Below are 25,524 nucleotides of genomic sequence, written 5' to 3'. Positions count from 1 at the left end.
CCTGTCTGTCTGTCTGTCTGTCTGTCTGTCTGTGTGTGGATGAGTGGGTGGAGCTTGAAACAAAAGCACAACAGGGGCTTATTGTCCTCCAAACCAGAGTTGGGGCCCAGTTGATAGCAGTTGAGCCTGCCCTCTCACTTTCTGGGATGTTTGGATGTGAGGCTGACAGTCTAATGCTGTTATTTCAGAGAACTGGGACTGTGGTTCAGGGGATCAAGGCCACCAGGGTCTGCTGTAGAGGTCCCTTCCCCCTCCCCAGTCAGTGGGGCAGAGGTGTTGGTCACATGAGCTGCTCACACCCCAGTGTTCCCTGGAAGGCTGAAGTGTCTGTCCTTCTGTCTTCTCTACTGCACAGGGGGTTGCACACGGGCTCTTTGCCTGCTGAGTGGGAATTTTCTGGAATAAGTCCAGAACTACACGGGCACCCACTCTCCAGTGGCCATGCTGGATGACCCAGAGTGCCTCCCCTGAGAACCTCCTGATGCCTGAGCTTCTCCTGTTGTGCCCAGATTGTAAAAACCCCAGAGAGGCCACCAGGAATCACAGCCTGCTGTAACTGCTGTCATCGCACGAGGGTCTTTATTCAAGCTTGAGCTGGGGCCACCAACCTTCCTGATGGACAGGAAGGACAGTGACTCCCAGGTCTAAGTGAAGGGGTTTATAAAGGAAAAAAACGCAAGTGTGTTTTTAAGCCTTGGCGTCACAGGAGAGTGTAGAGGGATGCTGTCGCCAGTCCTTCAAACCTGTTTGTTCAGACAGTGGGGCGGGGCCACGCAGCTGGAAAGGGACCTTTCTGACCTGGGAACAGAAACTTGTGCTATCAGAAGCTGGTTTAGGTTTACAACTGGCCACAGCTGTCCGGGAACACATAATTGTCTTTTTTTCATAGTCCAAGAGTGGGCTGTTATCATTTCAAGGGGATTGGCTTCTGTCTCCTTCAAGGGCAGGAGCCATCCACACTGGAGACTGTTGGTTGTTAATCAAAATGGGGTGCGAGTTTCAGTGCTGTGGAGGCTAGGGTGTGCTGCTTTTTATCTGTTCCCAAGGCTGGCATTTGCCCCCTGACCCTGGGGGACATGGGGGGGGAGGGGTCAAGTGCTAACTGCTCTAGCTCCGTGCAGGGTCGGGAGAGTGTAGGATTTGATGTGCAGCTTTCTTGTGTTTCTACACGACCTCCCCTTGGTCTGGCCAATGACTGGCAATACCTACCTCTTCCTTCTTTTTCGCGATGTCCCTCAGTGCTTCAGTGTTGCTTCTCTGATGGGTTTGCCTTTCACACAATGGCAGACAGATGATGATTCCATAGTCCTGGAGGGAGATCCTGGAGGCCGGGCCCAGGACATGGGTTGGGCATTAGGTCTGCTTTGAAGGCAGAGCTATCAGGGATATGGGCTATGAGGCTTTCAAAGATACATCAAAGCCAAAGATGGCTTGTAGGTTTTAAACTGAATAGCTGGGTCAACGGAGGTGCCATTCACTGGAGTGAGGAATCCTGCAGAGGCAGGCTTGGGGTTGTCGGTAACTGTTGGGTGGGAGGATGGAAATCAAGACCTAAGTCTCCCTAGATCTAATCACTCGCTGAATGATGCTGACCATGTTTCATTTTCCTCTGTGGCATTCTGGTTTCTGGAGCCTCAGGACTTCCTGCTTCTCCTCGCCTCTTAGGGCAACTTCTCCCTTCTGCCTATCATCTGGAGGTGGCTGTAGGATGACCTTAGTCCTCTGCCTCAGATTCATTGACTGTTCCTGTGATAAAATGCTCTGACACATCAGCTCAAAGGAGAAAAGGCGTTTTTTGTTTTGTTTTGTTTTCTTTCTTTTTTTGTTTTTGCTAGAAATTCTAGGTTTCAGTCCATCCCTGTGGGACAGTCAGGCAGTAGGAATCTGAAGCAGCAGTTCTGTTTCACGCCTAGTCAAGAGCACAAGGCAAGGAGTTAGTGCATGCATGCATGCATGCGCTCAGTCAGCTCTCGCCCACCACTCAGTCCAGGGCCTGTGAGATGAGCCACAATGTAGATGCGTCTTGACGGTTCAATGAACTCAACTAAGAATATCCTCACAGGTCTGTGCACAAGCCGGCCTAGTCTAGATCTATTGAGACTCCCTTTCCTGGTGACTCTAGTTATGTCAAGTTGACAATTAAAGCTAACCACCATCTCTTCTTTCTTTGGCTCTTCTACCACAAGCATCAGTCTCTTCTCTCTAATACCACCAGGGCATCCATTCCCATGCTGCACCCCCATCTTCAGTATAAAGTATCCTTAAGAGAACTCTTTGCTTTTTCCCAATTCTGCTTCCCTATGTTGTTCAATGTCACCAATACTCACCACGTCATGCAAGATGCAAAATGAGGATCCCCTCACTTTACTGAATCCTCCCGGATACATTGTCCTCCAGGTCATAGCATCTTTGAAACTGGCATGTATGCATCTTTTAGTCTGAGGCCTCGTGCCCACTTGCTGTTGGCCGGCCAGTGACTGTGATCTGGGTTTTGTTTTCTATCTGTGCATTTGCAAACTTGGTGGTGGCTGTTGCTCATTGCATGGACTTTGGAATTAAAGTTCGTATTGCAGGAATGGTGCTTGGAATGTTTCCTCACTTGTTAGCTGGGGGTTTGTTTTCAGAAGTCTTGTTGGGTGCTGTTGAGAGAATGCTGAGCTAATTTCTGTCTCAAATGCCTTAGAAGTGCAGTACAGCCCCTTGGCATTGAGACCACGGTTGCAGCAGTGGCAGAGAGCAGCAGGACAGCAGCACCAGTAGAGCAAAACTTAGTGTTAGAGGGATGACCCAAACCCCAGATTTTCTTACAAAGCAGGGAAGAGTGCATATAGGAGGAAAGAAAGGGCTAGAAGTCACGTGACCTTTGTTCCTCTGGAAGCCTCCACACACGGGGCAGTGGTGCCCAAGACAGGGGAAGTGGCTAGCATTTGCTTCCCTTGGTGTGTGTGTGTTGGGATGATCATGGAGGTCAAGAAAGAATGTTGAGTCCCCTGAGGCTGGAGTTGTAGGCAACGATGGAGACATCTTTGCTGCCTGGAAGCTAGCATGAATATTTGCCTACTCCTCAGCTTCCCATTGCTGTAGGCCAAAGCCCAACCGCTTTGTCCTAAGTGTGGACTAACCCTGCCTCCGGCTTCCTTCAGCCTCATATTCTCCAACCCTGTCTAGCTGTTGTGTCAGATTATGTTGTAGACTTTAGAATGCCCCTCCCTCCTCTTCTCTCCAGTCCCAAACCTGAGCTCTCCTTGAATCTTGTACCCAGCCAGCACTAATTACCAGGTAGAGTTAAACTGTTCCCTCCTATACCTTTCCACAGACTTCTGAGTATCCCAAACTGGGCCTGGGCCTGGGCTGGGGCCGGGGGTGGGGGATGTGGGGGGTGGGGGGGAGTTAAGGACACTTATGCTAGCTGTGCGGCAGAATATTAAATATTCTTCTATTAGATATATAGCTATATGAATATTGGATATATTAGATAATAGCTATAATAGGCATTTATTGAAGAGATACTTATGGAGGCTGGAGATATGGCTTAGTGGTTAGGACCACTTTCCCAGTGAGGAGATGTATGTATGGCTGCTCTTACGTTTATGGCTAAAGCTGCTAATAGTGTCTTGGAGGTGGGTTGTGCTTGGGTACATCTGAGAAGTCTTCCAGGGAACCTCAATTTGATTCTTTGTACCTACAGTGTACAGCATACAAGGACCCACAACTCCAGGAGTTCTGACATTGTGTATTGGACTCTGCAGTATCTGTACACACACATATACCTAGATAAACATACATACACACATAAATTTTAGAAAAATTTGAAAATAAGATACATATGAAGAAGCCGGGCAGTGGTGGCATACGCCTTTAATCTCAGCACTTGGGAGGCAGAGGCAGGCAGATTTCTGAGTTCGAGGCCAGCCTGGTCTACAAAGTGAGTTCCAGGGCTACACAGAGAAACCCTGTCTCGAAAAAACAAAACAAAAAAAATATGAAGAATATTGCATAGTTTGGGAAGATGATTAATAAGAAAGTGAAAAGTCTGGAAACAAGTTGCCCATGAATTCTGCTATCTATTAAAATGTAAATGCAGAGAAAAAAACCTAAGAAAATATATAAAAATTTAATAGTGATTTCCTCTTGGTAATGGCATTATGGATGATGTTTATTCTTTTATGAATCTAATTTTTAACTGGGTAGGGATTGCTTTCCTAATTAGAAGTATGCAAAGCTCTCCAATTATAATTGGGAAAGTTGTATCAAGCTGTAGAGTGAATTTATTAGCCTCTCAGTGGCTGTTTCTTCATTTGTTCTCTCCCCGGTGGCAGGTTTTATGGCCGGAAGATGGTGAATATCTTGATGGCAAATGCAAAATTTGATGCATTCCTGAAGCAGTCCCTCCCATCTCATGACCTGCGGAAAGTCATGGCAGCTATCAAACAACGGGTGAGCTAGTGGAAAGCGAGTGCTCAGCTTGGCCCTCCTGCAGGTGGGGGAATGAGTCTGGGTTCCAGAGGCTTCCATTTCATGACGGCTATTGACAGGTGGCTTAAATGTGCTTTCTGCCTCCAGTGCTTATACTGGGGTCTTCCCCAATGTGTCTCAAACTCTGGGACCTCCATTCCTTCTTAAGTGGAGATCGCAGTCTCTACCCACCTGTAAGCCTCAGGCCACCCCTTCTGGCTTACATTCTGTGTCTATTTTTCAAGGGAATACAAGACAATCATGAACTCCCATCTGCCAAAGGTCGGAAGGTGTCGAGGAGTCTGGCGGTGTGTGAGAACGGGCTGCCTAGTCAAGAGGGGTATGGCTGTTTTGTGTCTCGGGGCCCCATGACCAAAGCTGCCAATGGTGTCTTACACGCCCATGGGGGTGGATTGTGGACTGGGGCATGTCAGAAACTTAGCTGCATTTCTGCAGCTAGGTTTCATCCATTGCATCTGTAATGGATGGATTTGTATGGTATGGTCTCCTCCCCACATCTTAAGCAGACCTAATTCTAGTGTGGCAACTCCTGCCAGAGACATTGAGTCCTGGAGAATGTGGTTTTGCTCTGTCAGGCTCTCTGTTTAAGCTCAGCGTCTCTTTGTTCACTTAAATTAGTGCGTTCCTTAGCTGCTAGCTTGGTCGGCCTAGGGCTAGTTCTGAGGCAGATCTGGACATAAGCAGTCAAGGAGACCTGGCCTGAGGGTTGGAGGGCGTGTCCTGGGAACAGTTAAGAACCAAGCAGGACTCCTCTGCTTGAAATGTGAACCTTTCTGCCCTGTCCAGTGAGGATTATAGCAAACTGCCTGGGAGGGTCCTGCTGAGCTCCCCAGTGACATCCTGTGTCTCCTGCTCAACCCCCCCAAACCAGATCAGCTCCCAGCTTTCCTATCTCCATGCTTTCTATCTTTGCTGCATTCTGTCTTTGCTGATCCTGAGTACCTAGAACTTGCGCATCGATTCTTCAGGATGCAGCTTGCCTGCCATCTTCTCCCAAACCCCCTCTGGCACACACGGTGGCCCCACATCCTCAGGGTGGACAAGCTGCCCCTCTTCTTCATTCTTTTGTCTCCTATCTATTTGTGAGATGTTTAAGGAAAGACTGTGTGTCTCACCTTTGTTCTCAGGACCCAAACACAGTTGTTGGTATACAGCAGGCGAGAACGTGAGCCGTACAAGCAAATGATAGGATGGGTGATACTGGAGCCTGTGGGTGGGGCCTGGCGCTCTGAGACCCTGGCTTTGAACTAAGCGTGGGAGGTGGGAATCCTGGGTGGAGCTTCTCATGCTGGCTGAGACAGTCTGGGCTCTGATGGACATGCGATCCCAGGGTGATGAGTAGGTACACTCTCTATTCCTAGAGGCGTGTGAAAGCCAAGTTAACAAGGGACAGGATATGGGAACCAACAGGTGGGATGTGATGGCCTCCAGAATCGTGAATCTTCCTTTATCCATAGGTTAAATATATTCTAGTTGGGCTGGTGGTGGGCAGGCTTCTCTGTGGCACAACACTTGTCTAGTGTGCACGAGACCCTGGGTTGGTCCCCTCTCCCTCAACATTTGCAGGAGTCATCTGTCTGTGGTACACTCCCACTTAACCTCCCTACCCTCAACTACCCTTTAAACAACCTCAGCAAAGGAAAAGGTAAAAACCAAGAAGAAAGAACCTTGCTTACCGTCCTGTGAGGGAAAAGAGATGCCCAGAGTCCCCAAGTGCAGTGTCCCCAAGCAGCATTTAGAAGAGAGGCGGGCGTTAGAGTAAGTTGTAGGAGACACACTGTTTCTGCCCTGGCAGTGGGATGCAGCTTGGGATGAGAGATGTGCTCATCTCCTGGGCTCTTCCCCAGGGGTCAGCCCCTGCTTCCGCCTAGGCTGGACTCCAATGGCCCGCGGCTGATGGGGCTACGCTCCTCTGCGCGGGGTGGTGTGGAGATGGCAGAGCAGCTGCGGGAGCTGGTCAGGCTGTTGGAGGCCAAGGAGTTCCAGGCGCGGATGGAAGGTGTTGGGAAGCTCCTTGGATACTGCAAGACCAAGCCAGAGCTCGTCGCTGCCAACCTAGTCCAGGTGAGCGCCCACACACGGCCCCTTCTTTCTCTCCGCTGGTGACAACTCCGTCTGGAGAGCTTCGAACTGATTTGGAGGGACACACAGGGAGCCCCTGAGCACTCACTTTTCAGATGGTCTTTGTAAAAGAATAGGCGGATGTGACTGAGGGTTTGAGCACATCTTTAGGATGCTCAGACATTTCCTGGGTGACATCGGTCCCTCTGCCAGTGAGGGTGCTGTCATCAATGACTTGGGCCACATTCAGTTCATTATTTGTGTAATATTTGATATCAGAGCCTGTGGTTGGACAGTGGCTGGGCTGTAAATGGTGGACAGTCTGGGTAGCTGGAGTGTTGTCTGTTTCTCCCTGGAGTGATGCTGACAGGCAGCTGGCAGCCCAGGCTGAGTCAAGTTCCCCATTAGCTGTGCGATCTGAGGAGACTCACTCTCCTCCATGAGCCTTTGTTGTCAGTGGGAAACTGCAGTGACAGCGGCAACAGCGACGTGGGTTGCTAAGGTCGCCAGTGGACGACAGTGAAGAGGACCTACCTCAGTGCTCTGGCGGACTGACATGTGAAGACATGCTCAGCACGTCTGTCCCTTCTCTTGGCCTGTTCCCCCTTTGAGGAGACAAGCTCCTCATCATTGGGAATGTGCTAGCATGGGTCTGGGGGATCCACTTCAGGGATGTGAGAGGAGTCCCCGCTGACTGCTGCCAAGCCCACAAACTCTTGATTTTTGTTCCCTCCATAGGTCTTTGATGCCTTTACCCCAAGGCTTCACGATTCCAACAAGAAAGTGAACCAGTGGGCGCTGGAATCCCTTGCACAGATGCTTCCCATCCTGAAAGAAAGCATCCACCCCATGCTGCTGTCCCTCATCATCGCAGCTGCAGACAACCTCAACTCTAAGAACTCTGGGATTTCCACTGCTGCCGCTACTGTGCTGGATGCCATGATGGACAGCCTGGGTGAGCATCCCTGCTGTGGTCCCCAAGGGGCGGTGGGAAGTCCCTGAGTCTAGGTCACCACACTCGGTGTCTTAGTTAAGGTCTCTACTGCTGTGAGGAGACACCACGACCACTGAAACTCTTAATGGAAAACATCTAATTGGGCTGGCTTACAGTCTCAGAGGTTCAGTCCATTGTTGTTAAGACAGAATGCATGTTGGCATGCAGGCAGACATGGTACTGGAGAGGTAGTTGAGAGTTCTGCATCTGAATCAGCAGGCAGCAGGGAGAGGGAGTGACACTGGGCTGGTTTGAGCATCTGAAATCCCAAAGCCAGTCTCCCAGTGACACACTTCCTCCAACAAGGCCACACCTCTCAATAGTGCCACTTCCTGTGAGTCTATGGGGACCATTTTATTCAAACCACCACACCCATTTTCTTGTGTGCGGGTCAGCTGCGTTGCAAACAACTCTAGTTAGTATGTCAGAGGCTGTATAGAGCGGGTTTTGACATTGTAGTTCCTCCAGGTTTCTGGTTGGAGTTTTCCCATGTTCTGGGAAACTCCCATGTCTTAGTCAATGTTCCATTGCTATGAAGAAACACCATGGCCTTATACAACAAAGCATGTAAGTGGGGCTAGCTCGCAGTGTCAGAGGGTTCGTCCATAATGCCTCGGTGGGAAGCATGGCGGCACACAGGCAGACGCGGTGCTAGAGAAGTAGCTCAAGAATTCACATCTGGATCCTTGGGCAGCATGAGGACAGAGACACCAGGAGCTTCTGAAACCCCAAAGGCCACCTCCAGTGACACACTTCCTCCAACAGGGCCACAGCTAGTAATCCCCTTCAAGTAGTGCCACTCCCTAATGGACCAAGTATTCAAATCTATGAGCCTATGGGGCCATTCTTGTTCAGACTGCCACAGTCTACTAGGTACTGCATGGTCAGGAATGGAGGCAGCGAGACAGGGCCTGACCTAGCTTCCCTAAGGTCAGTCACACACGAGGAAAATTACTTTCTCAGGGCCACAGGGCACCGCAGCGGTGAGTGAGGAGTGCCTGGCAGGGCTCATCTGTGCCAGGGGTTGGTGATGGACTGTAACAGAGGAGCAAAGAACACACAAAGGAAGGAAGGCGCAGGGGGCAGTCACCACGCCAGGCAAGAGCATGCCAGTCAAATGTCCTCGAGAGCATCTCTGCTCAATTCCCCAATGTCAGGGGGACATTTTGGGGCATCTCCTGCTCCTTTCCTGGCTAGGTGATATTTAGTATATCCCTAGAGGGAAGGGTAAGCTTCAAACTTCAGGTCTGCTGAGAAGGTAGCCTCTGAGTAGGGCTCTGTGTGGGCCAGTGTGAAGGAACTCATATCTGAAGACTGCCTTTGCTGTGTATGTGGTGCAAGGTGGCACCTGGTCCCTGGCATTCACAAAGCGTCCTGGCAAGACACCCCCGGATACCCACCTCACCTCCCTCCCCATGCCTTGGCCAGAACCCAGTTCCTGGGTCTGGGACAGCAAGTTGTGTCCTTGGCTCGATCCACCAGGAGACGTTTCAGTTACAAATCAAAGGCCTGGTCAAGTTCCTTTTTGTCTCCTGAGTTCATAAATATTGTCAATTTCCACATTTTTATCTCGGAGAAAATTTATGATTTGCTGAGTTTGTTGCCGTGGAACAAACAATACAAATCGAGCCCTAAATTACAGCTTACTCGATGTGCTGCTCTGGGTGAGTGCGACTGCTGCTGGTGCCAATAATCAAGGCTCTTGGTAAATCACGCCAGGCCCTGGATTTATTGGGTGAACCTCCACAGAGCAGAGTAATGGGGCTTTAGGTATTCGAGAAGGATGAGCACTCCTGTCAGGGGAGAGGGCTCTTTTAACCCTGCCTGCCAAGGGTTTTGGGTTGCTCTGTGCCACCAGAGCCAGGCCAACCTTCCTAAACATGGAAAAGCCTGGTGCTTTGGACAACAGAGTTTACTGTCTCCCATAGTTGTACGACTCAGGTGCCCTCTACTGAAGGATCTGTTGCTGTACCCACCTAGGATGAGGACTTGGGAAGTGGTAGGCTTGGGAGAAGCCTGTGTATTAGTCTGTTTCTGCTGCTACAACAAAAATCTCCAAGGAAGTTTATGTTAAAAAAAAAAAAGAAATTTAATTTATGGTTCCCAAAGTCCAAGTGTATGACACCAATTTCTGATCAGCTTTCATGGAGGCCTCATAGTGAAAAGACAACACAATGGTGATGATGTCACAATGATGATGATGATGATGTCACAGAGGTGATGATGTCACAGAGGTGATGATGTCACAGTGGCAGATGGTGTCACAGTGGTAGATGATGTCACAGTGGTAGATGGTGTCACAGTGGTAGATGGTGTCACAATGGTGGGAGCACTTGTGAAAGAGATTACACCTTTCCCCCAGGAAAGATAATTGTGCTCAGTAAATAGTTTTCTGTATGAGTACACAATTTCAGACCCCAGGACCCACTTCACGTGGGACATGGCAGTGTAAGCATCTAAAATCCCAGTGCTCCTGTGGAGGAATGGGAGGCAGAGATGGGAGAGTCCTGAGAAGCTCTGTTAGCCTAGTGAATGGTGTGATTAAACAAGAGACCCTGTTTCAAACTAGGTAGATGGTACGGACTGACACCTGAAAGTTCACACACACACACACACACACACACACACACCCCATACCCCACATACTCACACACACTTTTTAATCTATTTAAAGGACATCATGGGAACTAATTCACTTCTCAAGGCCTATATTACTCTTCATGGGCAATGTTCTTCATGATCGCCTTACTTTATGCTAATTCTACTTCATCAAAGTCTCACCACCTTTCAACATGTCCAAACTGAGGACCAAGCTCCTAACACAGAGACCTGTAGAGATCAGCGTACTGCAAGCAGGGTTTCAGCCATGTAGTTCTCCCCGTTGAGACAAAGTCCTCTTGGATACAGTTGGAAAGAGCCCTTCTGGTCCACTAGCCAGAGGCTCTAGTACAGGGGAAATGATGCAGATGTATGTGTGTGTGTGTGTCTGGGTCTGTCTGTCTGTCTGTCTGCCTGTCTTCTGTACTGCTTTGGTCAGTGCTGAGGTTTGGTATGGAATGGCATTGGCCTCAGAGGTCCAAGGGAGCCTATAAATCCTTCACAAATGTTTCTGTGGAGCCTACACAATGCACTGTATTATCTTGACTCCAAGTATGGTTCTGTTCGAGCAGGTGTAGGAATGAGTTGGCTAGGTGTTTACTATGAAACACACCTTCCCAGACCCACCAACAATGTTGATCCTGAAGGGTATTCCTGACCATAAAGTGACAAGCTTAAGGATTTAGGTTAGTGACATGGAGAATTTAATTCTCCCCTAGTGAATGACAAGGATAGAGTCATGTTGGCCCTAGGAAAGGCTGTCATCTGTCTAGAATGAGCTGAGCTTAGCCCAGGTGACACGTAACCAGACGTCCTACTGCCCAGAAGATGGGTGATAGCTTCAGAGCCTTGGGCAGTAGGGACAGAAAATGACCCAGCTAAGCCTGGTGATGCCAGTCTACTGGACTCCTCCAGTGGAGATGCTTTCTTGCCAACCTGCTTCCTCATGGTCCCCATGGATTCTGGCTCCAGGCTGGAGATGCTCTGTCAAATGCTGGGCAGCGCTTAAATGTGGAAGGCCAGAGTGTCAGCACAGCATGCTGCAGTCTGCTTCCTGCTAATTGCAGGGCAGGAGGGTCAGGAGCAATGCCAAGCGCGTCTGCTGTCTTCTGGCATGAAGTCCAGATGGTACAAGAATGGGGAGGCTGGCTTTTCTAGGACGAGTCTGAAGATGCGTCTCCGTTGTGAGATTCAGGGGTAGCATCATCTCATCAACCACAATTATGTCTTCTTCCTTGGTTTTCCTGAGGGTTGGAAGCTTGGATGATGTGTTGCCTGTCATAACAGCTGCTGGTTTCTATGACAGATCCCTTAGGGTGGAGGAAGGAGATGGGGAAGCTTGCTCCCTGGCCTCTGCCCTTCATCACCCACTTCCTGCTTTGGGGTTTCTCCAAACCAGAGGCTCGGTGTCTTTTTTCCTACTAAACACTGAGAAATGATTTCAGGGGAATTTTTTTCTGAGGATTAAGGAAGTGCTGGAGCAGACTTGCTGGCCCTCTTGGGCTCTGTCACTATTGGGTTAGTTGTAGAAGATATTTGCCTTGAGCTGCAGACACCTCCGCCTCCCCCAGGTGACCTTGGTGTTCCCGCTTGTCACAGCCAAGAGGAACGCTCTCAATTTAGCTCAGCCTCTGGCCGGTGCTGGAGAGGCCAGATAAGCTTGGGGTTCTGGTGGCCTTGGATCTAGTTTGCTGTCTGCTTTCTGAGTTTAAATGTCTGTAAATCATATGACTGACATTATATTGTTAACGGGCTTAGACTCTGCATCCAGATGCCTCTCCAATATACCAAACATTCAAAATCCCTGCCTTCTGTAAGTGTCCATATCTGTCTAAGTTTACCCAGAGAAAAGCCACAAGTTAATGGAATTTGGATATATAGGCTTTCATTTAATTTTATTTAGGACAGACATTGGTGCTATATACCTGTAATCCAAAGTTTTAGGAGGCTGAGGCAGGAGGATTAACGTGAGTTTAGGGCTAACATAAGGTTACATGTGATCCCTCTCCCCCGTCTAAAAAATTCAAAGAGAAAACAAATGAACACCAACCAGTTTTCAATGCTACTATATAGATTTCCCAGTTACTTAAACATAAAAGGTTCTTTTTTTTTTTTTGGCTGTGAAAATCATGCTGTTAATTACTGAGAAATAGAAAATCTAAAGCATTTGAAAAGAATACACCCATTTATAGCCAGTACCAACTCGTGAAAGTGTGTGTGTGTGTGTGTGTGTGTGTGTGTCTGTCTGTCTGTCTTTCTATCTATGTAGGTGGCCGGGACAACCTCAGGTGTAGTTCTTTGGGAGCTGTCTACCTTGTTTTGTAAGATAGGAACCTGGAATAGCTTCCTAGCAAGTTTCAAGGATCCACCTGTTTCCTTCTTCAGTGTTGGGAATTCTATATCCCAGGGCACAATGCCATCTCAGGCCTTTGTCCCCTGTGTATTCTGGCCATAGAGCTCAGATCTACACCACTGTATGGCAAGTGCTTTACTAACTGACCCATCTCCCTAACCCTCAGAAGAGTTTTCTTTTAAGAAAGTGTGAAAAACATGGCAATGTGCGCAGTGGCTTTGATGGCCTGTGAACAGTCATCATAAATGTAACTGAACACACTGTAGTCCTCCCTGTGGCCCAGACTGGGTGTGGTCATCCAGGAAACACGACGAAGAGGGGTGGGGAACTGACCCATCTACATAAGCAGCCTGTATCTCTGGGCAGCCTGTGGCCCGAGTGTCATCATGTGAAATATTCATGCTCTGATTTGCGTAACAGGATGCGAATTCAAATGTCTAACATTACAATTACATTCACAGATATGCACAGGCAGATAGATCTCTGAGAGCTACACACTGAGACCCAATCTCAAAACAAAACAAAACAAAACAAAAACCAGATGCTAAATATTAAGTTGTTGATTTTTTTATTTGTTCTTTCTGACTCATACAGTCCTTCTGTGGCCTTCCAGTAGTCTGAAGATAAAATGTCCTGGTGGCCTCGGGGATTCTCTAAGTGGAACACGTCTGATAACACATGGAGCCCCCTCTGTGCCCTTGCAGAGAGGGAAACCAAAGGAGAGCAGGGTCTCTGACCAACTAGCCAGGCCTGCTTTCTTCTCACAGCACAGAATCTTGTGTTCTTTTCACTGCACAGCACATCTCGACCTCCTTGGGAGGCAAAAAGAACCTTCTGGAACCGTGGGCCAAGCTAATGGAGTGCTGACTTTAGACTTTCAAATATTAGAGTCCAACATCATCATCACCACCATCATCATCATCATCTCCAACATAGCGCTCCTCTCTCTCTCTCTCTCTCTCTCTCTCTCTGGAATAGAACTAACTCAGGACCCTTGCACATGCTAGGCAAGTATTCTATTGCTGAGTTGCCTCAAGCCAGATCAAGATTCTGGCCTTTTATTTGATTTTTCCATTGTGAGAATTTTAGGACAGTAATAGAACTCATTGCAAATAGGAGATAACATCATTGATTATATATGATATGTGGCCAAACCTAAACATTAAATTAAGCCATATAATCCTCACAACAACTCAATGAGAAAGGAGCTGGGATTATCCCCATTTTATAGATAGGTAAGTCAAGGCATAGAGGGAGGGAGTAGCTCCTATGTAGTGTTATGTCGTTAAATAAGATAGAGGCTATAGGCAACTTGCACCCAGAATCTATACCCACTCACCCACTCGCTATGCTTTCCTGACTCATTAAATCTGAGTGTGATCCAAGAAGGCGAGTCTCATAGAGGTGACCAAATCAGGAGAGACAAATGTAAACGGCTCTGGCATTCATAAACCAGCCAGGAAAAACTACTCTGTAAACATGTACCAGGCAGGCGTACTCTGAAAGCATTTGTCAAGAACATGTACTCAGCCAGCATCTGTTAACTACATGTACATGTAAGCATTTATGAGGCACCTGCTGTATGCCGGCTGCCATCGGAGCATGGTCTGGTTGATCTGCTGCTTGTTTTCAAGGACTTTCCAGGAGCACTTCTCTCTGGCCCTGGAGGACTGTGCCCAAGGGCAGGAGCTGGGCTGAGCCCTGTGAGAGAGGACTAAGGCGAGAGAGGTGCTTTGCTTTCACCGTGCTCCATGGGACCGCCCACTTATCAAATCCAGGCCCCTTGACGTCAGGCACGTTGCTTTGCTGTCCCTTCCTCTAAACTACACTAAAGTTGAAACCCTTCTGTGGTAGTGGCACGACCTTCGGGAGTTGCTTAGGTCAGGGCCTCTGCCCCATGGACGGATTTAATACTTTGCTGCAGGGACAGCTCAGTTATCCGGGTGGGATCCTGACGGAAAGGATGGCTTTGGGTTCCTTTCTTGTTCGCACACCGAGGTGCATTCTGCTTTCCACCGTGGGCATGCCCTCACCAGAGGCTAGTGCCTACTCTCGGACTTTCCGGCCTCTGAACCCTGAGCCAAATAAAGTTTTATTGTTTATAAATTGCTAGTTCTTTTTCATTTTTAAATTATAGAAGCAGAAAATTAAGGCACCAGGACACAGGCACCTGCCCTCCCCCTCCCCACCTCCCTTGGGTGTGAGCAAGCGGCACAGCCATAACCCTCAGAAGGGCATTTCACTTCTTGCCTTACCTTCCATTATGTTATTCTATGACTGTTGTAGTTGCAAACATGCTGGGCGCTGGGCATGCTGGGCGCTGGGCATGCTGGGCGCTGGGCATGCTGGGCGCAGGGCATGCTGGGAGCTGAGCAAAGCGCTGCCTCTAGGTTCACGGCAGGAGTGGTGGGGAGGTAGCAGGAAACTGGTCTGAACTTGTGTCTTCTTTGGACAGACCAAGGGGTGTTGATCTATCCTTATGGATGTTTGGGCTCCGGCTACATGAGCACAGTTTCCCACTCAAGCTTATGATTCATATTCAAATCAAAGAAACCTCCCGGAGGGTAGGAGGACTCCTTTGTTCTGGTTCTGGGCTCCATGTCTATCACATAAAGGGCACCAGGAAGTGCCCACTGTGGGAATAAATGCCTATCCAACACGGAGTGTCCTAGTGACGAGGGTGTGAGTCCAGACTTACTGAAAGCCTTGACTTCTGAATACTCTTCCCAGCGCTGTGATGGCCTTCGTGTGACCATCGAGGAGTGCCTCAGTTCACCCTGAAGCTACACATACGTGTATATCCATTTATCCATTCCCTCCATCGATTGCCAGCGTCAGCACCTGTGTGTCTGTCTTCTGTCTGCCAGTCATTCATCTCAAACCCCACTTTAAGACAATTTAGAAAATTGCAGACTGTACGGGAGTAAATGGAGGACTGACTGACTGTTCAGGAGTCAATCTAACTGCTTGAGAACGCCCCCTCTTCCCCCGATATCCTGTGCTCATTAGCTTTTTCAAAAGCTGGTCCCAGGCTGGGATGATAGGCCAGTGGGTAAGCTACTTGTCATGAAAGTCCCAGATCGATCAAGGTGCACACCTTTGTTTTCCCTGCTGGAAGCTTGGGGGCGTGCTAGCCTGACAGTGGTGGCAGGTTAGAGATCCTGCCTTAAATCAGGTGGAAGTTGAGGACCAATACCTGAGGTTATCCTTCTACCTCCACACTTGCACATGTATGCACACACACACACACACACACACACACAAGTGTACAGACATACACACAGACATACACACATGCATGCACACACTCACAGACACACGTATCCACACCCACCAACCCATCCTCACGCACCCCCATACACAGTCAGACCGACACAGACATGCGTTCATACATACCTACAGGCAGACAGACACTGTGATCTCCGAGTTAATAGGGCACCCCCCATCATGAGGGCACGTGAACACCTAGCACCACGAGCACCTGGTGTGTTGGCGTGGCTGGCGATGTCATGGTCATGGGTGTCTCTGTCTCTTTCAGACCACATTTGCCTCCTGCAAGCGTTTGCTGGGCGTGTGCGTTTCCTGACTGGTCCTGCGGTGCTGGAAGTCACAGATCGCCTTTCAGGTGAGCACCTCTGACCCCACAGCCCGGCAGCTTGTCCATCATTGTTCTCCCCTGTACTGTAGTTCCTTAGGTCTCCAAGGCCACTTAAGAATTTTCATAGTCTGCCCTTTCTATGACACTCTCTCCATGGCCAGGTGACAATCTGTGGTTTTGGTCAATGTGAAACATGAATGCAGAGAACCAAATAGTCTCTAAGAATGTAGTTATTTCTCCTTACAAGCCTGGGTTCTTCTAGTCCACTGAGTACTTTTTAAAAAAGTGTGTGTATGTGTGTGTGTGTATATGTATATATGTATATATGTGTGTATGTGTGCATGTGTATGTGTGTATGTATGTGCATATGTGTATATGTATGTGTGTATGCGTATGTGTGTATGTGTGTATGTGTATATGTATGTGTATGTGTGTGAATTGTGTGTATGTCTGTATATATGTGTGTGTGTGTTTTGTGCATGTGTATGTATGTGTATGTGTGTATGTGTATATGTGTGTATGTGTATATGTGTGTATATGTGTGTTTTTGTGCATGTGTATGTATGTGTATATGTATGTATATGTATGTGCGTATGTGTGTATTGTATGTATGTATGTGTATGCGTGTATGTGTATGTGTGTATGCGTGTATGTTTATATGTGTGTGTGTTTATGTGTGTATGCGTGTGTGTTTGTACGTGGGTATGTACATGTGCACAGAGGAATGCACTCAGGGAGTTTTGAGAGAGGGACTCTCATTGACCTGGAACTTGCTAAGCAGGCTAGGTTGGCTGGAGTTTACTTACTCCTAAGCAGGCTGGGGTTATAAAGCATGAGCCACCACACCCATTTAGTTATTCATTACCATTTATTTATTTACTTATTTATTCTCTCATCTATGTATGTATATATGTATGTATGTATGTATGTATGTATGTATGTATCTATCTATCTATCTATCTATCTATCTATCTATCTATCTATCTATCTATCTACGTGGTATATTAGTTATTTTCCTGCTAGTGTGATGAAACACTATGACCAAAATCAATGTATAGAAGAGAGAGTTTATCCGGGCTTACATTTTCATAGGGATAAGAGTTCATCATGATAGGGGAGGTGTGGTGGGAAGCAGCTGGAACGGGAAGCTGAGAGATCACACAGTTAAATACAAACATGGAGCAGAGAGAGTGAACTGGAGGTGAGGTGAGGCTGGGAACTTTACAGCCCCTCCCCCAGTGACGTGTTTCCTCCAGGAAAGCTGCACAGTCTCTCTAGATAGCACCAGCTGGGCCCTGGGTGTTCAGGATCTGCGCCCTGCGGGATGGCATCTCTCATGGGAACCTCCAGACGTGGGTTCTAGGGATAAAATCCATGTTGAGCTATCACCAGACATGTAAACTCCTTCTGTTTATTTTAGAAACAGCCTATGTAGCCCAGGCTGGCTTCAAACCTCAAGTCTCCCTGCTTCGGCCTCCTTACTATTGGGCTTAGAGATATGTTCCCCTGGCTCCCACCGATAAGTCAGGAAGGCCTGGCCCTTCCAGATAGGCACTGCCAAGCCCATGACTCAGCTGCAAAAAGCATTGTTGTGAGAATTAGGAAAAATGCTGCTTAATTGTCTGGACCCATCCTCTTCCTCCTCCTGGGTGATGCCCGTAGAATCTTAGCACCTCATATCACCTCCTCTGTTCTTTCCTCCCATGGTTTTTGGGAGTACACCCCATGCTAAGTCACTGGTGTGTTACCTGCCCCAAAGCCCCCTCTTCTTGGATTCTCAGGAGGTGCTTGGTCATCACAGGTAGTATCGTTAAGCATTTTGGTATGACCTCCTAATTCTGGCTTCCCTGTCCTATCTCTTGCCTCTGATCTTGTCTCTGTGTCCTGCTTCAGTCTTCCTTACGTCCCTGAAGAGACTCCTTACCTTCCATCCAGGGCTTTAGTGTTGGGGTTGGATGCCCTGGGGGTGGGTGAGGATAAGGGCTTGGATCTCAGATCACACAGGAGACTGGATACAACCCTTCTCTGTTGCCCCAAATCAGTGTTGTGCAGACTAGAGATATGGCTCAGTGCTAGAGTGCTTGACCATAATGTTCAAAGTCCTGGATTCTATCCCTTGCACAGGGGTTGGTGGGTGGGCCGGGGTATGAGGCAGGGGAGTGCCTGGGACAAGCTCATTTGTTGGAGTGCTTCCTTAGCATGCATGGAACCCTGGGCTTGAGTTTTAGCACTGCATGAACTGGACATGGTGACATAAGCCTGTAATCCCTGTGCTTCGGAGGTGGAGTCAGGGGGACCAAAAATTCAAGGGCATCCTTGGTTACATAGGGAGTTTGAGACCAGCCTAGAATGCAGAAGACCCTGTTTAAAAAAAAAAAACCCACCAACCAACCAACCAACCAACCAACCAACCAACAGCCGACCTAAACACCTGTAAGTAACTTAGGGAGCCCAGAGATGGGTGAGGAGTCTGACCATAGATTACCTGCTTACTGTTAATTTTCCCCATTTCTTTTCAAGAGGCCTCAGTTTCTCCTGAGTTTTTCTGCTAAATAACGATTGGCTAGAAAGGCCCATGCCACAGGCATGGGCTAGAATAGCACAGCACTCTAGGGGTAAATCTTTATAATCACTTCAGCTGTTTTTTTTATTCTTTTTTTAAAAATGATTTATTTATTTATTATATGTAAGTACACTGTAGCTGTCTTCAGACACCCCAGAAGAGGGCGTCAGATCTCATTACACATGGTTGTGAGCCACCATGTGGTTGCTGGGATTTGAACTTGGGACCTTCAGAAGAGCAGTCAGTGTTCTTAACTGCTGAGCCATGTCTCCAGCCCCCACTTCAGCTGTTTTTTAAGCTCAAGTTTAAGGGGGTTGCTCCCTCACAATGGCTCCCAGAGAGCTTCTGTCTCTGTGCCAATTTGAGAGACTGACCTGGCCAGTTGACCACTAGAGTGACTGTCATGTATATCTCTGCGCCTGGGGACTATGGTTCCGAGGTGGTTGAAATGTGAGCCTGTGAGAGACTATAGGCTAGGTGCTGAGGCAGACAGGTTGTTGTTCTTGAACTCTGGTGGTCAAGAGAATACACCTCATCAAAGAGAGAGCACCTCATCAAAGAGGGAGCACCTCATCAAAGAGGGAGCACCTCATCAAAGAGGGAGCACCTCATCAAAGAGGGAGCATCTAATTGCTCAGAGATCCAAGGTCCATGAGGGTTTGTAGGCAAGCATGGTGGGACAGAAGGGGTCAGATAGGGGAAGGGCTGGTGAACCCATTGGTGGAAGTGGTGCCTTGTCCCTGGACTGGGTTAGAGTTAGGCTTAGGAGCTAAGGTTGGGGTTAGGGACAGTTCTTGGGATTGCTCTCATTTTCTTCTTCCTTTCATTTCGTTTTTCTGTTTTGTTTTGTCTTCCTCATTTTTATAATTGTTTTAAGATGTCCTTGGCCTGAATCTTGTTTTCCCCCTCTGAACAATGGGCTCACATCCATTCTTTTAGCATTGAAGTTCCAAGTCTTGGACTGAAGTAGGCCCAGTAATCTTCCAGGACGTTCCAGTTTCTTGGCCTTATAAATTAATGAAGCACGGCTCTTGCATTGATTATCTTTACTAACACTTGAGCAGATGCCAGACAGAGCAGGCAGCCCCAGACCAGTCTCAGGCCAGGGTAACCTCCATGAAGGCCTGGGAGGCGTTATGTCGCCTGAGGATTGAGAACTACTTTGGTGATAGAGTATGCTTGGGTTTACAGGGTTGGGTTCTGAGATAACCAGGTTCGGGGGTTCTTCACTGGGGTGGAGGATCTATTTGGAACCCGATGGCTTACACACATTCATCCTCACAGACTGCTGCTTGCTTGTGAGGGTAGACGACCAGACACTGGGGAGGCCCTGTGGATCTTGTTCCTTGCTAATGGTTTTATATGCTGGACTGCTTCTTTGGAGAGTCTCAACTTCTCTCCCTATCCCTGGAGTTGCTAGAGTCAGAGTCAGAACCCTGGTGCCCCTGACAAGCTAGTCTCCGCTCCCCATCCTCAAGAAGCCAACAACAGAACAAGATAGAAGGAAAAAATAGACACGAGATTTACTTAGTGTGGCTGCACTGGGAGGAGGAACAAAGAGGCCTAGTGGCCTTCCCATCTATCTTTGGGGTCCCGACCTGAGGTTTAGGTAGGAATACACAGTGCCCCAGGCCAGGTGTATTCATGCGCATAGTCGGCTCTAGTCTTACTGCAGGGTGATCTAGCAAGGACCAGGGAGACCAGGGAGTGCCTCCTGTAGCTGGACGCAGTCCTCCACCTCTTCGTTCTATCAGCACAAGATTCCTGGGGAAATTCCAGTTTTGGGGGGGCCATTGTCTCCATAGTTGAATAGTCCAAGAGACGGTTACAAGTATGCCTCTAGAATAACTTCTGTCTGACTTGGTCACTTATGGCTAGTACAGCATTTCTCAGTGTTGGCCTGGCTTTCACAGGTGGCAATGTGGATTTACACAACGCAATATTGGCTCCTGTTTGCCCCCTGCTGGCTTAAGATACCTGACATTTATTTATTACAGGATCCTAATGATCTTGAAAGCATTGCTTGGGCCTGTGGTCCCCGCTTTATGAACATAAAAGGCTCAGAGAGGTGGTGTGTCTTTCTCAGGTTCACACAGCGGCCAGCGGTGGAGGCAGGACTGTGCCACACCTCATTCCCTCACTGGGTCTGAGGGAACACGTCATGATCATCAAGGCTTTGTGGGCCTTTCTTTCATAAGAAATAACATTGTACTTTACGATTGCTATACAGACCAATATTTCTCTTCTGATGTTAAAATACATTGAAACATTTTTAATGGGCCTCTGAATGTCACAGGGCTTGAGACCGTGCCTAGGTGGGAAGTAAGGCCTGCTGGGTGCCTGTCCTTTGGAGTACATCACCTCTGGTGACCCCAGAGATGGGAAGCGAGAGTGTGCAGCTCAAATGACCCTCCCTCTTTTCTTTGTGACAGCTCTGGTTGCCTCAGTGTACCCCCGAAAGCCTCAGGCTGTGGAGCGGCACATCCTTCCAGTCCTCTGGTACTTCCTGAACAAAATGACCGGCAATGGCGTGCTGCCTGGGCGTGGCGGGAATGTCCGCACAGCGGTGTGCAGGCTGGCCAGGAGCCTGCAGGAGCAAATGGGGCCCCGCCTGCAGGACTTCGCTGCCAATCAGCCCCAGCAAGTCCTCAAGACACTGCAGGGACTTTTAGCCTCTGAATCTCTGGGGGTCAATGACAAGGTCACCAATGGAGGAATGGCCCCTGACACCAGATGATTGGAGCCACCTGTCCCCAGCAGCTGGATTAAAGATGGGTCTGAAATGGGCAAATCATTATTTTTTACCTTATTTTATTTTTATGGTGGTCACCTCATGGTCTACTTTTGCCCTTAGGGTCCCCAATGTATATAGTATATTTTGAAGTAGAAATAAAAGAATTGCTTATTTTTCTAAGGTTTTTCTTATCTTACTTTTTTTTTTAACCACAGAGAATTTTCCAGTAGACAGGTTTATGAAACATGGAAATCTTGAGCCTAGTTTTAGATAAGATAGTGACAAATATCTAGGAAAGGGCTACCAGAGCCACCTAGGCCCACATGGGGCAGGAATACAGCCCCTGCCTCCACATCTGTGAGCAGCTGGATGCTCTCCTGCATCTCAGAGCTCCTAGTCGCTCACCCAGATGTGGTCTGTTTGTCCCTGACTGGATTAGAAGTCATTGTATCACACATCTTCTAGCCTATCATGTCTCAACACTGTGACATCTTGAGGTATCTGTTTATCCCATGGAACTTTCTAGGAGGATCTACCCAGCTTGTCACAAAGCAGGAAGAACCTGACAAATGTACCACTAAATGCCTTAGATAGAGGTTGCCCGCCTGGCTTGTTCTGACAAAGACTAGCTGATGTCTCATGTTTAAGACATTGTGGATGGGGACGTGTGGTAGAGTCTGCATGCTGTACAAAACTCAGGTATCACATGGCTATGTGAAATGGCACAGGTGTGAAATGACACAGGTGTGAAATGACACAGGTGTGAAATGATACAGGTGTGAAATGGCACAGGTGTGAAATGGCACAGACTGTTATGGATGGGCTGACTCATGGGAATTCTGGGCTCGGTGTGAGCCAGGTTGTGAGAAAGCAGAGAAAAGTATTGGTCCCTAAAGAAAAGCCAGGGGTCCTGACTATGGGAGGAGAGTCTGGACATCCGTGTCCAGGTGGCCCTGCTTTGTCTTGACCAGCTGCAGGTTGGCAATGACATGAGTGGGACTGAAGGGCTCAGGCCACTGGCTTGAGCACACAGCCAGGCAGCTCTGAAGGCATGAAGGCTGAAAGGGTGACATTTCACTGACGGCCAAGGACTCAGACAAAGCACCATATAGGGGCAGGTACAGATGGTGAAGTCCTGAGCCTCAGCGGGTTTTCTGGCAGGGTCTGCCCACCCAGAGGAATCCCCCTGCACCATCCATCATCTAGCCCCTGCGTTTGATGTGAGTTCTGTGCTGTTTTGAGCCTCTCCGGGGGGCCTGGTCCTAAGCCAGGGGCGCTTGGTGCCAGGTGGATGTTGGCCAGCCCCTCCCACGCTGAGTGGGTGAGGGGAAGTCAGGTTGGGGCTTGGCTTTTAATAGCCAGGCGGCTTAAGTGTGACTTTGGGCCATTCCAGAGCCAGCGTGAGCGGCTGTTCACCTGATGGTGACCTCAGGAGGTCTTCCTGGAAGCCATCTGCGTCTCGGCCAGGAGAAATACTTGCAAAGGAAGTTGTGCAGATCCACTCGAGGAGGCTGATTGTAAATCTTTCTAAGGATTTATACAACTTAATTAACTGAGTTTGCTTATTGTCTGAGCAAGCTTTTTCCCCCAGTGTGTGTGTGTGTGTGTGTGCGCGTGTGTAGGGTACTGGGATCTGTATTTTCTGCTTGTCATGACTCAAGGAGAGATGAGACTATTCCAAGATTCTTTGGAATTGTAAGCACCCAGGAAAGTAGAGGCTGACAGATCTTTGAAGGCAGAAATGAAAGTTAGCAGATCTGGGAGGATGGCTCAGTAGTTATAGCGCTTATATGTGAGCATGAGACTTCAGATCCCCAGGAGCTAGGGCGGTGCTGGTGGATGTGTGGTCGCTGGAAAATTTCAGCCTCAGAAGGGAAAGGCGGGATCCTCAGAGCAAACTGGCTAGCAGACTAGTCATGCTAGCAAGCTCTGGGGTGATTGAAAAGCCCGGTCTCATTGAATAAGATGGGAAGCCTTCTACATACACCACACACACACACACACACACACACACAAACATCACACACCACACACATATACCACACACACATACACAACACACAAACACAAAAACACACACACCACACACCACACACATATACCACACACACATACACCACACAATACACCACACACACATACACATATACCACACACACACACACCCCACACATATACCACATACAAAAACACATACATCACACACACACATACACCACACATACACACACATACACATACACCACATGCACACACACACACCACACACACACATATACCACACACATACACCACACACACATACACTACACATACACACACACCACACACACACACATATACCACACACACACATATACCACATACACACATACACTACACACACACATACACCACACACACACACACACCACACACACACACATACACCACACACATACACCACACACACATATACCACACACACACATACACCACACACACACATACACTACACACACACATACACTACACACACACATATACACCACACACACACATATATATACACCACACACACATACACCACACACACATATACACCACACATACACACATACACCACATACACACATACATCACACACATATACCACACACACATACATCACACACACACACATATACCACACACACACATACACCACGCACACATACATCACACACACACACATATACCACCCACACACATACATCACACACACAGACACACACCACACACACATACACCACACACACACACACACACACACACATACACCACACACACACATACATCTCACACACACACACACACACACACACACACACAAGGGAGGGGACAGATGGGGAGAGATTATTGAGAACTGAAGGCAAAGGGGATGAAGCTTGATGCTATTTCCTGTCTTCTGTTCTCACTTCAAACCCTAAGCTTCCTGTCTCTAGGGTTCTCGGGGCAAATGTGTTGAAAATAACTGTCAACTCTGGAAGAGGGAAGGACAAATCTTTGCTCTGTTCTGTTTTCCTTCATGATATTGGGTCTAATCTATTTCTGGGAAGTCAAGGCCTCTGCAGCCCACACCCCCACCACAGTGTCATCAAGAAAGGGCTGTGTGGTTCTGGCAGACATCAGGAACCCCAAATCAAGTGTGGTGGATTGAAGCTTCAGGCAAGCCTGGGCTACAGGTTATCGCTTACAAACTAAAGAGAAGCTAGCCTCAGCCTTTAGGGAACTCCTCCAAGAACCTCATATGAATGTAATTTATTTATAGGCAGTGAGCATTGTCCCGATAGACCCCAAAGATGGTGGCCTGGAGCTGGGCTCATCCCACTGTCAAATTTTATAAACTTGACAAGCTAAAGTCATCTGAGAGAAGGGAACCTCAATCAAGAAAATGCCTCCATAAGATGGGCTGTAGGGGCTATGCCATCGTTGGTGGGACCATCCCTGAGCTGGTGGCCCTGGGTTTTATAAGAAAGCAGGTTGAGCAAACCACAGGAACAAGCCACCCCCATGGCCCCTGCTTCAGCTCCTGTCTCCAGGTTCCTGCCCTGCTTGAGTTCCTGTCCTGACTTCCTTCAGTGATCCACAGTGATATGGAAACGTAAGCCAAACAAATCCTTTCCTCAAGTTGCTTTCATAACCGTAACAGTAACCCTACAAGATACAGGAGATGCTCCGGATCCCACTTCCATTTCTGAAGCAACTGAAAGATTTATTTGGAAGACATGGGGGAAGGAGAGTGAGGCAGTTGGCCACATTCTGTCTTCTGGCAAAGAAGCAGACAGAGCCATGCTGGTGTTCAGCTTGCTTACTCCTTTCTGATTCTGTTTAGAGCCTCAGCCCAGGGGTTGGTACTGTGGTGGTGTGAGAGAATGGCTCCCATTGGTTCATATAGTTGAATACTTGATCTCCAGTTATGAAACTGTTTGGGAAGGATTGGGAGGTGTGGCCTCGTCAGAGGGGGTGTGTGTCACTGGACTGGGCTTTGAAGTTTCAAAAGCCATGCTAGTTCTAGTCTCTCTCTCTCTCTCTCTCTCTCTCTCTCTCTCTCTCTCTCTCTCTCTCTCCCTCTCTCTCTCTCTCTCTATGTCTCTCTCTCTCTCTCTCTCTCTCTCTCTGCTTTGTG

At 48.3% G+C, this 25,524-nt stretch overlaps 1 protein-coding gene across 8 annotated transcripts in view; it reads left to right on the top strand.

Moving 5' to 3' along the window:
- Window positions 1-21,557, top strand: part of Togaram2 (TOG array regulator of axonemal microtubules 2) — a 51,366-nt gene extending 29,809 nt beyond the window's left edge. For 6 of the 8 annotated variants that reach the window (XM_052186326.1, XM_052186321.1, XM_052186320.1 and 3 more), the window contains 6 exons: window positions 4,320-4,437; window positions 4,701-4,795; window positions 6,324-6,540; window positions 7,276-7,492; window positions 16,021-16,107; window positions 21,076-21,557. In XM_052186326.1, coding sequence (XP_052042286.1) covers window positions 4,320-4,437; window positions 4,701-4,795; window positions 6,324-6,540; window positions 7,276-7,492; window positions 16,021-16,107; window positions 21,076-21,380 — 1,039 coding nt within the window. In that variant the 3' untranslated portion in view covers window positions 21,381-21,557. The remainder of the gene's footprint in view (window positions 1-4,319; window positions 4,438-4,700; window positions 4,796-6,323; window positions 6,541-7,275; window positions 7,493-16,020; window positions 16,108-21,075) is intronic. The other 2 variants (XM_052186325.1, XM_052186322.1) reach the window with 1 other exon arrangement.
- Window positions 21,558-25,524: the final 3,967 nt, after the last annotated feature.

This window comes from Apodemus sylvaticus, chromosome 6, assembly GCF_947179515.1.
Source record: "Apodemus sylvaticus chromosome 6, mApoSyl1.1, whole genome shotgun sequence".
NCBI lineage: Eukaryota > Metazoa > Chordata > Mammalia > Rodentia > Muridae > Apodemus > Apodemus sylvaticus.
This window is presented reverse-complemented; position numbering and strand designations above follow the sequence as displayed.